An 18,764-nucleotide genomic window follows, 5' to 3' on the forward strand; every position below is an offset into this window, starting at 1 on the left:
ATACCTAATCTGAGAATCTGATATGCAAAATGCTCTCAAATCTGAAACTTTGTTGGGTGCTGCATGATTCTGTAAGTAGGAGGCTCCGTACCATCAAACTTTATTTTGTGCAAAAGTTATTCAATACGCTATATAAAATTATCTTTAAGATATATGTAAAAGATATTTGAAACAAATTTTGGATGTAGACTTGGATGCCATACTCAGGCATCTCATTTTATATGCTCAAAATTTACAAATATAAAGCACTTCTGGTCCCCAGAAGTTTAGTTAAGCAGTAATCAAACTGCAATGAAAATACATTTGCACAATTCTTGAGATCTTTAGAAAAAGTTTGAGGTACACATTAGTGATATATATCTCTAAGAAAGTTGTGAACTATGGCATAAACTTTTGGAAGTATTGATTAGCATCTGAAAATATTAGAATACGAGAACTGGCAGTGTGCAAGAAATCAGGACAGATGCTAGATTCTGTGATTTGAATTTGTCTCCTTCAAAACTTGTTGAAAACTTAGTTTCTACTGCAACTGTGTTAAGAGGCGAGAACTTTGACAGGTGATTACTGTGAGAGAGCTCCACCTTCAGTAGGGAGCTAATTCTGATTCTGAAAGGCTTGAGTTGGGAGATGCTCCTTGATCTATTGCCCTCACCAGATGTGATGTCCTGGATTTCGCACTCCAATCCTTCACACCTGTAAAATGCAAATCTATATTCAGTATGAACTACTGAGTTTTAGGTGTTTTGTTAGAACAGCATGAAGCCAACCCAAACGGTGGAAAGGCCCACTGACCTGACAGACTTTTTGTGGAGTCTTACTTGCCTTCCTCAGTTTTCAGTACCATTCAGGAACATTGGAATACTTGAGTATTATACTTTATTTAGGCTGATTATTTTAAAATAGTCGATAGGCGGTTCTTCACATGTCATTTAGAACTACTTGTAATTAAAACCAGCAGGTGCTATACTGAATTTCATACATTTCTTCTAGGTCTTGCCAATGACTTTAGCACAAATTCTACAAAATCAATGATTTGTTCAACACCCAAAGCAAGAGACAGTTGTAGCCAGACACCAAAGCAGGAGGTAAGTTCATAAGGAGAACTCATAATATTTTAATGAAATAAACTATTAATTTACTACAAACATTTTAGCTATTTGTAAATCTGAAAGGAAATTCTATAATTCCATTTGTTTTCTACATAATTTGAAAATAGTATATAGAAATATTGATCTGATACTTCTGTATTTGAAATTGAGATTCTAAGAATTATGAAACTGTAAAATTCATTTAATTATTTCTCCTAAAATAACATTTAGTTTTGTTTTTTTAGAAAAGTGAGCAGTTAGTGAAGTACCAAAGCCAAGTCCTGGTCTGATTATTTTCTGCATGTTGGAGTCACTCTTTAACCATGCAGGGAAACCAATCTTGTGTTGATTATATGCCTTATGAAGATAAGATGACTTAACTAAACTCAAAAAGCACCTATAGTTTTTAAAGCTGATGATTCAAAAACTCAGTGTTAATCAGAAAAATTGTGTAGTCCTAGAAATAACATTTGTTAAAACTTCTATCAACATATTAACTATATATATTCTCTTGATTACGAGGAATGAAGACATAGTTGATTTTTATAATTAAAAGGTAATGTGATAAAATTTAACTTTGAGAGTCAACTTTGTTTCTTGATATGAGCAGACTTATTTGTTAATTTTCTCTGAGCTAATGCTTTATATATTTTCATATGAATTCATGAATAATGTCTCTTTTTCTTAAAATGTTCTTGTAGGGCTTTACGATCAACATAATGCTGAGGTTCCTCTTCTGGGTAGGACATAATAGGTCATAGTAGGCCGTCGATTCCATTGTAACAGCAAAGCTAAAAGTAGAGGAACCAAAAAAAAAAAAAATTACATTTTTAGGGGGGTATGGAAACAACCTAGACCAGCAGCATACAGTGTGTAGCTACGCTGGCTTTCACTTCTGGGCAGCGTCCTCCTGGGAGCCTGGAACTCAGTCTAGGTCTTCCTCAGGAGGGGCCCAGCATACTTGAGTCGTCACTCACCATCTTTGAGCATATGCACTGACAGGAAACTGGAATCCAAAGCAGAGCCTGGGTGTGGACCCAGGCATCCCAGTACAGATGTTATGTCCCAAGTGGCACTTCCACCACCATGCCGAATACTGCCCCTCACCACAACATCCCTTGGGTTTTAATAATCAACCATAGCCCAACTTCATAAGTTAGATTTCTTTCCTGTTGTGTTTTTTTTTTTTTTTTTTTTTTTAATTTGAGCAAGCAAAAATGATCTGTTCCTTCAAATTTGGATCCCTTCTGAAAAATACGGCTAGGGCTATTTGGGTAGAGATATTTGTTGTTACCACTTAATGATTTAAAAATTTTTCCTACTCTTTTTTTAGTTTCTTTGTTTTGAAATAGCAACAAAACAAAGAGGGAGCTCTTCCATCTGCTGGCTCACTCCAAAATCTGAGACTGACCCAGGCTGAAACCAGGAATCTCATCCTTCTACCCAGGTGGCAGGAGCCCAGATACTTCAGATGTCATCTGCTGTCCCACAGGGTCTCTGTTAGCAGGGAGCTGGACGAGGAGCAAAAGCTGGTCCTCCATCCAGCCACGCCGATGTGGGATGTATGAGTTCAAGTGGAAACTTAACTGGCTGTGTCACGTCTACTCCAGTTCTTTTGCTAATTCTCACATTTTATGTTGTTCTTGAACTCTAAACCATATATTTCTTTTATTCTCAATTTTGTGCAGTGTTACTTTTTTTTCTAAGGATTTCTTTATTTGAAACTCCGAATCACACTGAAAGAGGAAGAGAGAAAGGAAGAGCGGAGAGGCAGTGACAGGAATCTTCCATCTGCTGTTTCACTCCCCAAATGGCTACAGGGGCCACTGGGCCAGGCTGAAATCTGCGCTCTGGAGTTTCTCCCAGATCTCCCACGAGGGTGCAGAGGTCCAAGGACTTGGACCGTTTTGTACTTTCCCAGGTGCATTAACAGCAGAGATGGACTGGAAGTGAAGCAACCAGGTCTTGAACTGGTGCTCATATGGGATGCTGGTGTTGTATCACAGCGCAGGCTCCTGTGCTAGCAGTCTTGTATGATTGTTTTCAAGTCCGTAGTATTTCCCCCGCTCCCCCTTTATTTGGATCCTTCACATCTTTTTGTTTTGTTTTGCTGTAGGTCATAGTTCATAAGGATTTTTTAAAAATTCAGTATGCTGGGTCTCTATTTTACTGTTTCCTGTCATTTTTGATATTTTCCTTTTTTTTTTTTTTTCAGTTTCCAAGATCAGTGGCACTGTCTGACTATGTAAAAGTTTAAATAGTTCCACAAGACATACTTTGATGAGAGCAGTAAAGCCATTCTCTTTCCCCCTATTTATTTATAACTGCTAGGGGCTTGTTTTTATTTTGTTTTGGTTTTAAAGACAGAGTTACAGAGAAAGAGAGAAGGGCAGAGACAGAGATGTTCCTTCTACTGGTTCACTTCCCGAATGTCTGCAGTGACCTGAACGGGGCCATTCCAAAGCCAGGAGCTGCTTCCGGTCTCCCAAACGGTTGCAAGGGCCAAAGAACATCTCTTTTACTGCTTTCCCAGGTGTAGCAGCAGGAAGATGAACTGGAAGTGAAGCAGCAGGTGCTTGAACCTGTGCCCTCATGGGATGCCATCACCATAGTCAGCACGTGTATGCACTACACCACAGCACTGGCCCCAGCTGTTGGCTTTTTTATTGATTGAATTTGCTTGGATTTTCCATTCTTGACTTTCTATGCTGCCATGACTGATTCATCTCTGGTATCTGTGACAGAAGTGTATATGTCTTCTTGTATACGTAGACACATTAGATAATTTATCATTTTCAATTTTTTTCTTTAGGAATCTTTCTTAGATTTTTTTTTTCTTTCTTTTTTTCCTCCTTTAGCTGCTTCTAGGCTTGTCACAGAGGTGGTACTGTGTGCTCTACAGAATCTTTTTTTTTGGTGAATTGGCCCTTTTCTATGTAATATTATATAATATATATTATGATTATGTATTATGTAATATACAAAAATATATATAAATTTAATATAGGTATATATGTAGCCTATATTTTTTTAATTTATTTTTATTTATTTATTTATTTTATAAGCAAGTCTTTTTTTTTAATATTTTTTCTTTTTTTTTTTTTTAAAGATTTATTTTTATTACAAAGTCAGATATACAGATAGGAGGAGAGACAGAGAGGAAGATCTTCCGTCCAATGATTCACTCCCCAAGTGAGCCGCAACGGTCTGGTGCACGCCAATCCGATGCCGGGAACCAGGAACTTCTTCCAGGTCTCCCACGCCGGTGCAGGGTCCCAAGGCTTTGGGCCGTCCTTGACTGCTCCCCAGGCCACAAGCAGGGAGCTGGATGGGAAGTGGAGCTGCCGGGACTAGAACCGGCGCCCATATGGGATCCCGGGACGTTCAAAGCGAGGACTTTAGCCGCTAGGCCACGGCGCCGGGCCCAAGCAAGTCCTTTTTTTAAAGATTTATTTTATTTTTATTACAAAGTCAGATATACAGAGAGAAGGAGAAATAGAGAGGAAGTGGAGCTGCCAGGATTAGAACCAGCACCCATATGGGATCCTGGCACGTTCAAGGCGAGGACCTTAGCCACTAGGCCATGCCGCCAGGCCCCTATATATTTTTATTAAAGATTATTTTTATTTGAAATGCAGATTTATTTAGAGAAGGAGAGACAAAGATCTTCCTTTTGCTGTTTCACTCCCCAAGTTGCCAGAATGATCAGAGCTGAACAGACACAGAGCCAGGAGCTTCTTCTTGGTTTCCCATATTGATACAGGGGCCCTAGGACTTGAGTCATTCTCCACTGCTTTCCATATGTGGAAACCTGACTAGAAGTGGAACAGCCAGGACTAGAATTGGCACCGACGTGGGATTCTGACTCTGCAGACAGATTAGCCTACTGCAGACAATAGCCACCCTGCTAGCCTAACTCTTTTAGTTCTTGAATATTAGTTCTTCCATTTTCTTGGTCTCTTTAGATTCTTGGCAACTTAGGACTTTACAAGTTTAGAAATAGAATGTTTTTACTCTATTAATAATAAATTTTGTTGGGTATAGAAGTCTAAGTTAGAAATTATTTTCTCATAAAATTTTTAAAAACTGAGAGGTGGAAAGATAATTAGAGATAGGAAGCTCCATCCCCCTGATTCACTCACAGGAACCCATAAGCCAGGAACCTGGAACCCAGTTCAGATCTTCCATATGAGTGACAGAGACCCAACTAGTTGAACTAGTTAAACTACTTCATGCCAGGAAGCTGGAATCAGGAGGGGAGCAGGACTTGAACCCAGCACTTGATGTGGGATGTGGACATTCATCTAGTGTCTTTACTACTAAGCCAAACACCCACCCCTCAGGGACTTCCTAAAATGCTACCTTGTTTTGTTTTACCTTCTTTGTTATTGAAAATGCCATGTTAATGCCTTGGATTTTGTTTGTTTTTTAGTTTTATTTTATCTGAAGGCAGGATTACACAGAGAGATCTGCCATCCACTGGTTCATTCCCCAGTGCAAAGCCAGGAGCTGGGAGCTGCTTCACATGGGAGCCCAATCACTTGACACATCCTCCGCTGCCTTCGTAGGTGCAATAGCTGGAGCTGTATCAGAAGTGGAGCTCCCAGGAATCGAACTTGCTCCCATATGTAGCGCTGGGTTTATTTGCTTTGCCACAATGTCAAACCTTGCTTTTTTGATTTTTTGATTTTTTTGTTTTTGTTTTAGACTTACTTTTTATTATTTTTATTGGAAAGCCAGATATACAGACAGGAGGAGAGACAGAGAAGATCTTCCATCCTATGATTCACTCCCCAAGCAGCCACAATGGCCGGTGCTGTGCTGATTCGAAGCCAGGAGCCAGGAACTCCTTCCGGGGCTCCCACGCGGGTGCAGGGTTCCAAGGCCTCTGGGCTGTTCTCAGCTGCTTTCCCAGGCCACAAGCAGGGAGCTGGATGGGAAGTGGGGCTGCTGGAATTAGAACCGGCGCTCATATGGGATCCCGGTGTTTCAAGGTGAGGGCTTTAGCCACTAGGCTACCACGCTGGGCCCATAAGTACTATTTATGTTTAATTTGCATTGTTGCCTTTTGTTAAGTTTATTAATTTTTAGATGTAACTTATTAAAGAGTAGGAATTCTATATGAGTGGTAAAATTTGTAGTCTGATGGATTTCCTATGATGTAGTAAATGTGGGCCATTTTATTATGTATGTCTAGGTGTTAATATCTGTCATGGTTTTTGTTTGTTTGTTTGTTTTTCCTCTGTTGGCCTGGATCTTGTAACAAAACATCTTTCTTATTTGGAGTGAGCAGAGGCGTCCTGATTCTAAGTATTCTCAGTCTGGTGGGGCCAAAGGGAAGGTGCTGTTTGAATGCCCTCAATGTCTCTGTCTTTGCTGTGAAACCCTTACCTTCAGCTGTGCACGTCACTAAATTCCCATTCTTCTTTGATGCTTAAACTAAAGACAGTTCCAGCTAATCTGATACTGTTATAAGGTAGGGGGCTCTTTGGTCTCACTACTTGCTACCTTTGCTTGCTGGCCCCAGAGGTACTCCTCCTTTTAGAGGTGCCTTGTATCTTTGAAGTCACTCATCTTGCTGAACTCTGTGAAAGCGTGAACCTGTGCTGCTGGGCTTGCTCCATTGCCACATGCTTCTACACCTAAGCTGGATACTTGTTACTCACTATTCTGTTTCCAATTTTGTTGATGTCTCATTCACTTCCTTCTCTTTCTCTTCTTTCAGGGTTTGTATGTTATTAAGAATTCTGAATGAGATTTCAGGGGGAAGCACAGAGTAAATGAAAGCCTGCTTTTTTTTTTTTTTTTTGGAGTGGATACCAAAGTAGGGAATTGGTTCCAATATTCATTTTTCTTTTAGTAGTGATGCAGTGAACATGCTTGTTCATGTTCTTCTGTGTACGTTTTATAAACAGTATTCCCTAGAATGTACACATGTGAAATTACATTAAGTATTAAATCTGTGACTTAAAATATTTCAAATTTACATAGATACATTGCACATAAAGTTAAGAAAATAGTAACTTTATACACATACCCATCACTCAGTGGGAGAAATACAAATACCTTTGAAGATCTGTGTGTGTCCTTCCCTGAACCCATATTTCATCTCCTTTCTGCACATTCCTGAAAGCCGCAGTTCCAGATGCCAGCCAAGGTCTGGTCTTGCAAGCTGGTCCTTTACATGAGTAGATTTGCTATATTACTCCCTTGCATTCAGAGAATTTTGTGTATTATTTTACCTATTCCAATATCTATTTTGAACTTTACATAAGTGAAATTATTATATAATTCTATGACTTGCTAGTTTTTAGCAAATGTAATGATTTATTCATGGTACTATAGTTTATTATGTTAGGTGTGTTACATGACTATGCCATTACGTATTCAATATCCTACTAGTAGTTTCTTAAATTTAAAGTTCTTTCAGCTGATTTGTTTTTAAATACTGTTTTTGGGCTGATGTTGTGATTTGTGTATAAAACCCCTGCCTGCCTGTGGGCGCTCATTCCGTCCCATCCAGCTCCCTGCTAGCTGCCCCAGAAACGCAGAAGATGGTCTGGGTCCTGGGAGACCATGAGAAGCTCTTGGCTCCTGACTCTGACCTGGCCCAGCACTGGCTGTTGGAGACATCTGGGGAGTGAGCCAGTGGATGGCAGATCTCTCTTATAAAGAAATCTTTAAAAAAAAATAAGTAGTATCTTTTCCTTTTTTAAAAACAAGTGTGTCTAATCAGAATTGATAACCTAATGAAAGTAGATTTAATGTTATATTTCTTCTATGTTTAGAGGCAAAAATCGCTTCCAAAATCAGTTCCAGTTTCTTCAAAGAAGAAAGACAGCTTCCTACCGTGTGTTGAGAAACCAAGTAAAGCTGCCAGCAGATCAGGTTGGTGGCATCCCCACGGGTATTATTGTCCTGATGTGTTTCAGAAGTCAGAAATGCCAAAGGTGGGGGCATGTATTTGCCACAGCAGCCAGGTCGCTGCTTGGGAAGTCTGTCTCCGTGTGCAAGTATCTGAGTCTGAGTCGAGGTCCTGAGTGCAATTGCAGCTTCCTGCTCACGCACACACTGGGAGGCAGCAGGCGTTGCTCAGTTACTTGCATCCTGCACCCAAGTGGGAGACCTGTATGGAGTTTCTGACTCCTGATCCTGCCTTGTTCCTTAGCAGGCGGTTACGGGCATTTGGGGAGTAAAGGAGCAGATGAAAGATCTCTGCCTTGTCTGTTTTTCCTTCAAACAAGCATTCAAATAGACAAAGTCATCTATTAGAGAAATGCCAGATGTGGTGCATGTGTTGATTGACTGACAGCATCAGTCAGTACACGCAAAATTGTGGAATAGGTGCTTTTGATTCCAAGTCTGGTCAGTGCTTTTCAAAAGAAAAAGGTAATATATGCTGCTACTTTGAAAAGTTTCTTTGTTTTCCTTTTTTCAATTTAAAATAATACCATTACATATTAGGTAGCAGCTTGAAAGATTTAAAAGGAAAGTAATCATTGCTTCCATCCTCCTGCTGTGGTTTCCCTTGAATCCTTCATGCTCAGCAATAAAATTGTGTGTATGTCTGGGTGTGGGTCTGGTCCTCTCAGAAGCAGCTGTTAATAATGTGCTTGCACATCAGTAGAAGAGTGCCTGTTCTTACATGAACCAGAGTTCTCCTTCCTCACTGCCTTGACCCGTGCTCAGTGAGCTCGTTGCTACTTTGCTGAGCTGGAGCATCGTCTTACGTTCATTGAATGTTGGAATTTGCACTTGTCTGACAAAAACCTGATTGTCTCTTCATGTTCTTTTCCTATTATACTTGCTTCTTTGTAAGAGATATTTGAGTATCTGTAACCATTTCTGCATAATTTTGTGTCATATCTTCCAAATCAGTCCTTGACTGTTACAGTTGTGTAGTTATATTATTTTTATCCATACAATAAGTGAAGTTTTTGTTTTGCCTATTAAATGTGTGACTTTATAGCTGTAAATATCCTGTTTCAGTCAGAAGGTCTTACCTTAATGGTTTATATTGGCTTAGCTTTTTTCATCTATGTGTTTTTAAGTCATTAATCCATCTGGTATTTACTTTGCTATATAATGATAGAATATTGCAAGTTTGTTTTCTTCTAGGTGGTCAGTTGTGTCAGATCCATTTAAAATTGTGATTTATAATTTATAATTATATCCTATTATGAAGGCACTACTTTTTGAAAAAGATTAATTTATTTGAAAGCCAGAAGGACAGAGAGGGAAGGACAGAGTATATCTCCCATCTGCTAGGCCAGCCGCGGCCAAATGACTGCAATGGGCCGGGTTGGACCAGGTTGAACCTAGGAGCCTGGAATTTCATCCAGATTGCCCACAGGCCTAACGAGTCCAAGTATTTGGACGCCCTTGGTTGCCTCTGACTCATAGCTACTGCCACTTCTTTTGGTTGGAGCAGGCACTGGCGTGCTCTGTGGCTTTCTCTGCTATTGCTGTCCCATAGCTCTGCCCAGGTTTTGCTGCTGTGTCAATGCAATGCTTCGTACCCCAGTTTTGGAGTAGGAATTAAGTTTTTACACTGGGTTTTTAATGGATTTCCCTTGCTTGCTTTTACCTGTTTGTGGGTGCAAACTGTAGCTTAGCCAGTGCCCAGCAGGGGGTATCTTCCAGAAACTCACCATATTGGCTCTTGGTCTTGAGGTTTCTAATTGGATCACTTTGTTTCTGTCAGTTTCAGAGACTTTTTGGGGTAACTAATGGATCATTTTGTGGAATTCTGTTGAATTTGGAGAGAAAAGCTGAAAAATGGACTGTGTTCTAGAACCATAAGGCTTTTTGATTGTATTTTAAAATGTTTAGTATTCTTTTTGAGTTTTGCTTTTTTAACTTGAAAGTCAGAATTACAGAGAGTGCGAGGAAGAGAGGTCAGGAGATCGTCTCTCTGCTGTTTCGTTCCCCAGATGGCTTCTACCGCCAGAGCTGGCCTGGTGTGAAGCTGGGAGCAGGGGCATTTTTCCAGGTGTCGTCATTCTCTGTTGCTTTGCCAGGCCATTAACAGGGCACTGGACCACCCTAGGACACAAGCCGGTGCCCATGTAGGCTAGCAGAGCCACAGGTGGACTTAGCCTGCTACACTGCTGCGGCAGCACAGTAGCGTTGCTTTTTAAGCATGTGATTTAGTAGAAATATTATCCAACTATTTTTTTCTTTAGTTTTTGAAAGTTGAGGGCTTGGGAATATATATTAACATAAATATTTGGAAATATGCATGTGTTTATATCTTTATTATATCTGTGTGTATGTGTAAGTATGTGCTCATCTAGCTATCTACCTTAAAACTTTTTTGTTTTAACTTGAAAGGCAGAATTACGTATTAAGAGGTCTTCATCTGCTTTTTCACTTTCCAAATGGTCACAACAGCCAGGGCTGGGCCAGGCTGAAGCCAAGAACCAGGAGCTTCTTTCCAGTCTCTCACATGGGTCAGAGACTCAAACCCTTGGGCCATTCTGTGGCTTTCCCAGGCCGTTAGCAGGGAACCAGATCGGAAGTGGAACAACTGGGGATGCTGGCACTTAACCTACCAGGCCATGGCGTGGGCCCTGCCCTAACAATTTACAGCTTTAAAGAAAAAAGGACATCATGATTTATTTAAGTTATTTCATTTTTTTAGCTGTATGTAGATTTATTTATATCTCAAGATTTGGGGATTTCTGTTATTTCAAAACATTAGATAACATGGGCCAAATTCAGTTCATAATTTTTTTGTTAATTTTTTTCTTTTTTTTGTTTTTACAATCCCATGTGTTGAGGGCTACATAGGAAACCCTGACGCAGAAGCAGGTCGTCTACAAATGGTTTAGTGCCATGTTCCCCACGAATGTGTGTTGCATTTTGGGCGAGAGGGAGTCCCCCTTTCCAGCCACACCCGGTTTCCCAGAACGAAGCGCTCTCGGCGGCAGACTCCAGTCCTGACGCATGGTGGGGGCCCATCGCACGCCGCAGAGACAGACTCAGTTCATATATGTCATAAATCACCACTTCTCATGACATGTCATAAATCACCACGTCAAAAGTATTTTATTGAGACCAGTATTGTGCTGTAGCAGATAAAGCTGCTGACTACAGTGCCAGCATCGCATTGGGCATCAGTTTGAGTCCTGGATGCTTTACTTCCAATCTGGTTTCCTACTAAAGACTTTAGAAAGCAGCGGAGGATGAACCGAGTCCTTGAGTCCTGGAACCCACTGTGAGAGACCCAGAAGAAGCTCCTGACTCCTGGCTTCAGATCAGCTCAGCTCTGGCATTGAAGCCATCTGGGGAGTGAACCGGAAGATGGAAGCTCTGTCTCTTTCTCTTATCTCTCCCCCTCTCTCTAACTCTGCCTTTCAAAGAAATTAATCTCTTTTTAAAAAGTGTTTTATGTTCTTAAAGCACACATCCTTGATTCTAAGCCTAGTCACTTGTGTGAATCTCCTGTAAAACATTTATAATTCAGATTTTTTACTCTATTGCTATAAAGTATTTATAATTAATTAATCTAGTGTTTTATTGTAATGCTATTTTTTAATTACAAGAATTTTTATATAATTTTCTTCTAGTTCACGCCCATGAAGTTCATCAGGATATTCTGGAAACTGACGTTGGTTCTAGAAATACACCACACCTGAAAAATGTATCCAGCAGAAAGCCAGATGATCAAAACAGTGAATCTGATGAAGAGTTTTACTTATCTGTTGGCTCGCCTTCTGTTCCTTTGAATGCAAAATCACCTGTGTCACAAAATGCTATTTTATCTGCTGCCAGGGAGACCTACTTTCTTGAAAATTCAGAAAATGTGCTGTCTTCAAGTACAGAGATTTCTTTGAAAACAAAAAAAAGGTAATTTTTAAAATAAATGTTGCTTGTAGGGGCTGGCATTGTGGCATAGCAGATAAAGCCAGAGTCTGAGACGGACAGCTCCCTGCTGATGGGCTGGTGAACGCAACAGAAGATGGCCCAGGTGTGGGGCCCTTGCCACTTACATGGGCAGTCTAGATTGAGGCCATCTCAGAAGTGAACCAATAATAAATATATAGGTAAATACATGTATACATACATATATACTTTTTTTTTCTTGTCAATACCACTGGGGGCTGGCACTGTGGTAAAGTGAATAGAGTTGCTGTTTGCAATACCAGCATCCCACATAGGTGCCAGTTCAAGTTCACTCTGCCTCGCTTCCTTTTTTTTCTCCTTTTAAAGATTTATTTTATTTTTATTGGAAAGTCAGATATACAGGGAGGAGGAGAGACAGAGAGGAAGATCTTCTGTCTACTAATTCACTCCCCAAGTGGCCACAATGGCCAGTGCTGCACCTATCTGAAGCCCAGACCCCAGAGCCTCTTCCAGGTCTCCCACATGGGTGCAGGGTCCCAAGGCTATGGGCCGGCCTCGACTGCTTTCCCAGGCCACAAGCAGGAAACTGGATGGGAAGCAGGGCTGCCAGTATTAGAACTGGTGCCTGTATGGGACCTTGGTGTGTGCAAAGCGAGGACTTCAGCTGCAAAGCTACCCTGCTGGGCCCCCTCTGCTTCACTTCCAATCCAGCTTTCTGCTTTTGTGCCTGGGAAAGCAGCAGAGGACTTCGGCCCCTCTACCCACCTGGGAGGCAAAAAAAAGGTCCTGGCTGCTGGCTTTGGACAGATTCAACTTTGGCTATTGCAGCCATTTGGAGAAATGAACCAGTAGATGGAAGATTTCTATTTCTGTGTAGCTCTCTTTTGAATAAATAAATATTCTTAAAATGCTGCTTCTATGTTGATTTTCTTTCCTATTAAAATGTAATTTAGTCTAAATTTGAGATTTTTCTTTTCTACAGTCCATTGGAAAATGTGTTGTATGAGTGTCTGTAAGAAATGCTTGGATATCCTTTTTAAAATTATTTTTATTTAAAAGGGGAGTTATAGAGAGGCAGAGATACAGAGATCTTCTATCCATTGGTTCACTTCCCAAATGACTGTAATCATTAGGACTTGGCCAGGCTAAAGCCTGGAGTCAGGAACTCCACTGGGTCTTACACATGAATACTTGGAGGGAACCAAGTACTTGGGCTGTCTTCTGTTGCCCTCCAAGGCACGTTAGCAGGGAGTAAGATTGGAAGTGGAGCAGCTAGAACTTGAACTGGGGTTATGATAAGGGTCTGATGTAGGACCCAGCATTACAAGTGCAGGTTTAACCTGCTGAACTACAGCATCAGCCCAGATGTATACCTCTTTACTATTGCATTGCAAGGAAAGTATGTGTCAGGTCACTATTACTGAGGGTAATTTGCACTAAACCCAGTTCCAATTCTTGGGACTTTCTCTTCGACCTTTAGAAGCAGGGTAACTTGTTCAATTTCTGTGTCATTGAGGATCTCTGCAATGAGTAGAGTTCTGTGTAGAATTGTGTTATCTTCCATAATTTTTCCAGAATATGTTGACAACCAGTGCTCTAAACTGCCCTTTTCTTTAGTGTAAAGGGTAACTTTTTCCTTTGTTTTTGTTGACAAATACGTAATGATTCTTCTTGAGCAGTTTACCTGTCGTATTTTGCAATAACTTATAAATCAACACAAATTTTAAATAACGGCCTGGTATAGAATCAGTGAGTAGTCTGTAGATGTGCTGTAACACTTCACAGGGAGATTCAGTACTCAGCAAACCTTAGGGGAACATGTTGACTTTCTCTTAACCCTTTAGATTAAACTTTGAAAACAAAGATATTTTGAAAAGCACTGAAACAGAAAATGAGGAATCGGAAGTAGAGGAAAAAATATCAGAAGGACAACAAGAAAAGAAACGATCAGAAGCATCTCAAAAGAAAATACAAGATTCAGAGTTTGAAATTCAACCACAAGCTAAAAAGAGCTTTTCAACTTTGTTTTTAGAAACTATAACAAGAAAAAGTGAATTGAGGTAAGTTATTAAGAAGCTGTTTTGAGACATTCATTTCTTTTAGCTTCTATGGGCCATATCCAACTTAACTTTGATTTAAATATAAATATTTTAATTGACACAAATTTTAATCTCTTACTAATAAAACTGCCAACCAGCTTTTCATAGATAGTAAGTTAAATGTGAAAGAAGTTGAGTGTATGCAGTTTGTACTGCGCCTGCTTATCAGTTTTGTCTCGTTTGTGTGATATTGAACAATCATGGCAGATGTACAAGCAGAATTATTTAAGGGTACCTGAATTTCACTATTATAGACCTTAAATTTCTGCTTACTTATGACTGTACTAGTAAAAGGACAGTCCTAAATTTAGAATTACAGGAAGAGAGAGAGAGAGAGAGACAGATAAAGATTTTCTATCTATTAGTTCACTCCCAAATGGCTGCAACAGCCAGGGCTAGCCAGACTGAAGCCAGGAGCTTTATCCAATCCTTTATGTGGGTGCTAGAGGCCCAAACCTTTGAGCCATTTTCCTGTGCTGGGACCAGGCGATTATCAGGAAGCTGACTGTCAAATGAAACATCTGGGACACCAGTTGCCCCCCATATAGGGTGCTGGTGTTGCAGATGGTGTCTTTACCAGCTATGCAGCAATGCTACCCTAGGTCCTGGCACAAAGCTTCAGTGGCCAAATCCTTACCTTGCAAGTGCCAGGATCCCATATGGGCACTGGTTCATGTCCCATCTCTCGATTTCCTATTCAACTTCCTGCTTGTGGCCTGGAAAAGCAGTAGAGGGTAGCCCAAAGCCCTGGGACCCTGCACCCTCGTTGGAGACCCGGAAGAAACTGTTTGTTCTTGGTGTTGGATTGGCGTAGCTCAAGCCATTGTTACCATTTGGGGAGTGAACCAGTAGATGGAAGATCTTTGTCTCTCCTCTGCATAAATCTGATATGCCTTTACAATAAAAATAAATTTTTTTTTAAACAATGGCAGCCATAGCTCTAAAATTTTGATAGGTTCTTATGTACTTGAAAACCTCCGTTGGCTCTGCAGTGTCTGTATAGTGATTCTTAACCCTGTTTGCATGTTAGAGTTACATAGAAGTGATGACAACAAGGACTGAGAGTCAGCAATGGTAGGATGAACTGGAGATTTCATCTACTGGCATTCAACCCCCTCGGTTTCCTAGACTCCAGCTTCTGTCCACTTGCCCACATTTGCAGTTGTGTTTGCTTTGCATACCTTTTCACCTTGTCATTTTCCAGTCACCATTTTTGTTTTAAATACCTTGTAGGTTTCCAGGTTTGACTTCAATGTGGTTTACACAGTTTTTTGTTTCATGTTACAGTTTTGTGATTTTATGTGTCTCATAGATTAAGAAGTAAATTCTTTTCCAGTAGTTTAGAATTCTGGTGTCTGTCAGTGTATTGGTGAGCATAATTAGTAAATTTTTATAACACGTTGGATAAATAACATGTTGGATAAATTCTTCCTTTTTAAAAAAATAGATATATTTATTTAACTGAAAGGCATTGAAAGCCCTGTGATTGCTTTTGATAAGCCAGTGGCTCAAGTTAATTTTATCTAGTTAATGTGGCCAGATGTATCCCTTTTCCCTGGACCTTCCTGCATCATTGCTTTTGCTTATGCTCTTCCTTCTGATGGTTCTTAGATCATATCATGGACAACCTCTGTCCATCCTTCAGGATGTAGTTCAAATGCTACCAAGTCTTCACGTCTCACCTGCCCAGGAGTCATATTTTCTTGTGCGGAATTTTAATGATGTTAATGTTGTTTCCTAAGAGTGTCTTTGGTTTGTATAACATGATGGAAATCCCTTGAAGCAGAAGGGGAACATAGTTGAGAAGTTATTGTTGGCTGGGCTGCAGAGACATCATTTAAAAATTCTTAGCATTACTTAGGGAACTAAAAAATAATGAAAACAGTATACAGTAAGGTAGATTAGGCTTATTGTAACAGTTTGGTTGTTTCAGTGTTAAAAAATTTTCTGTTCAATATTGCTTGTAGTCTTTATATTGCTTTTGTTTTTGTTTGTTAATTATGTGAATTTGTAGTGCTATTAGAAGATGATTTTTTTTGGTAAGATATTTATTTGAAGGAGTTACAGAAAGAGACAGAGACAGAGAGTGAGCCATCTGCTTCTTCATTCCCCAAATGGCTGCAACAGCCAGGAGCGTCTAGTGGCTCTGCCACGTGAGCGCAGGGGCTAAACCAAGGCCACGTGCCACTCTTTCCTAGGCATATTAGCATGGAGCTGGATGGGAAGTAGGACAGTAAGGCCTTTGTTTCTATTATAGCTAAAAATAGCTAAGCATTCTTACCCACATGAAAAACACAGAAACTAGAGTACATTTGCTAGCTTGTAAGTTTGTTAGTGTATCCTGAGGTTTGATTTTTTTCATATCTCACTATGATATGAGGCCTGCTCAAGGCTGTTATTAAATGTAGGGAAATGCAAGAGTTCATCAGATTGCCATCTGAATAATTCCTTCCTTCTCTCAAAAACTTTCCCAAATAATTGAAAGAGGTGCTGTGTAGCCACAATGCATTAGTTTTTAATTTTTCTACCACTTCATTAAATGCGGGCATCATGTTAAGTCTGTGTGTGTGCGTGCGTGCGTGTGCTTTTATGCTTATTTAAGTATTGGAGTTAACATTAAATGATGAAGTATAGGATTATAGTTAAAATTGTATAATAATGTTATCCTCGTAACACTGGAAGTGGAAAATTTAATTTGGGGATTTATTTTAGTAAAAATAAATGTTAATGTGGAGGAAGAAAAGTATGGAAATATAGTTTCACTTCATTATAACAGATTCTGTGGCACTGTCTCCTTTTATTGAGAGTTGTTTTGTATTTTTCCTGTTTTCTGTGGATTTTAGGTGTCTTATCTTCATACTCCTTTCCTCAATATACTCTATATCTTGATTATAAGATTGAAATATAAATGAAAATGTTTCAAACTTGGAATCTACTTTATGTAATGCAGTCTAATAATATTTACATTTTTAGCTTTCATTCATCTTGTATATATTTGACAGTATCTGTGAAGCCCTGTAAGATATTTAAAAAAAATATTAGAAAGAAGCTATCCTTCGTATCTTATAACTAAGTTTAATAGTATTTTCTTAAAATATTTTATTTGGGGATTTCTTAGAAAAATTTTTTCTATCCTTATTTTTGATGTGAAGGAATTAAGGCACAAAGCTATCTGTCTATAATGCATAATTTAATTCAGTGTCTATATTGACATTCATTTTGGATTGTGAATCAATGTATCTTATACATGACTGAGTTTCAGTTTTTTAATATATATGTTAGTAGAGATGACATCAAATTAGTTGACATGTAGATTGCTTTTCTTCTGTTGGTATTGTAAATGAGATGATCTGATGCTATACATATGAAAAAGTAGGAATATTTATACCAACGAGAAAATTGAGTAAACATTTGAAATGTTCTTCAATAATCAAACAGGCTTTTATACTCTATAAAGATTGCTTTAGTTTCTTTACCAAAGGCAAAACTTTTTTTTTACTTGAGCTATTGAAATAACATCCTGTTTTAGTCCCGTTGTTAGGCATACAGAACCTGCTGCACCTCATTTGCCACCTGCAAGTGATATGAAATTACTAGAAGATGAATTTATTATTGATGAGTCAGATACAAGTTTTGCGAGTCGTTCTTGGGTTACCATACCAAGAAAGACTGGGACTCAGAAACAATGCCCAGTATCCCCAGCTGAGAACCCTGCTGCCAAGGAATCAAGAGAAAAAGATGGCAATGTACCCCCGAAGACCTCGACAGGTGACAGCCAGGCACATGAAACTCAGCCAGCACAGAAATCTCTCTCTGATGATGAAAAAAGACGAGGTATAAGTTGTACTTTGACAGATGAAGTGGAAAATAATTGTACATCTACAAAATGTGAAATATATTCCAAGAACAAAGAAAAGTCATCTAGAAATGAAAGAACTGCAAAACAAAAAAGAAAATATAAGGGCAACATAGTTGAAGAACAGCTTGATGTGGGACATGCTAAAAAGAAAAGCACAAATATGTCACATACTACACACAACAAGTTACAGAGAAATCTGGGTAGAAGTAATGATCAAGAAGCAAAGAAAAATGATATTCCCAAAAAGATTTCACCTAAAGGTAAGTGTTTATATTAAATGCAACTGAGCAATATTCTACTGTTTTTACGTATCCTTATTTAGCTAGGCAAGTGGTCAAAGTAAACCTAAATCTACAAAGAGCCTCAGATACTTAATAAACTCATTTCCAGAATCTTTCTCTCTCTTTTTTTAAGATTTATTTTATTTTATTGTAAAGTCAGATATACAGCGAGGAGGAGAGACTGAGAGGAAGATCTTCCGTCCATTGATTCACTTCCCAAGCAGCCACAATGGCTGGAGCTGAACCAATCTGAAACCAGGAGCCTATTCTGGGTCTCCCACACTGATGCAGGGTCACAAGGCCTCTGGGCCATCCTCGACTGCTTTCCCAGGCCACAAGCAGGGAGCTGGATGGGAAGCAGGGCTATTGGGTTAGAACCAGCTCCCATATGGGATCCCGGCTTGCGCATGGCAAGGACTTTAGCGTCTAGGCTACTGTGCCGGGCCCAGAATCTCTTAAGTGTAGGTTAATTCTAACACACTTGGTTTTTGTTTAGTTCCTAAGGTGGCAGGCAATAGAAAAGTGAAAGGGAAAGGCAACCAAGCAAATCAGTTATCAGAACACAAATAAATAATACAGAACCATAAAT

The 18,764-nt window shown here is 39.5% G+C and overlaps 1 protein-coding gene across 1 annotated transcript in view; it reads left to right on the top strand.

Moving 5' to 3' along the window:
* CENPC (centromere protein C) overlaps positions 1–18,764 on the top strand; it is a 58,970-nt gene that overhangs the window by 12,310 nt on the left and 27,896 nt on the right. Inside the window, exons 4-8 of the mRNA XM_004590857.3 lie at positions 991–1,085; positions 7,877–7,976; positions 11,660–11,939; positions 13,781–13,996; positions 17,565–18,154. Coding sequence (XP_004590914.2) covers positions 991–1,085; positions 7,877–7,976; positions 11,660–11,939; positions 13,781–13,996; positions 17,565–18,154 — 1,281 coding nt within the window. The remainder of the gene's footprint in view (positions 1–990; positions 1,086–7,876; positions 7,977–11,659; positions 11,940–13,780; positions 13,997–17,564; positions 18,155–18,764) is intronic.

The sequence above is a fragment of the Ochotona princeps genome, chromosome 7, assembly GCF_030435755.1.
Source record: "Ochotona princeps isolate mOchPri1 chromosome 7, mOchPri1.hap1, whole genome shotgun sequence".
NCBI classification, from domain to species: Eukaryota; Metazoa; Chordata; class Mammalia; order Lagomorpha; family Ochotonidae; genus Ochotona; species Ochotona princeps.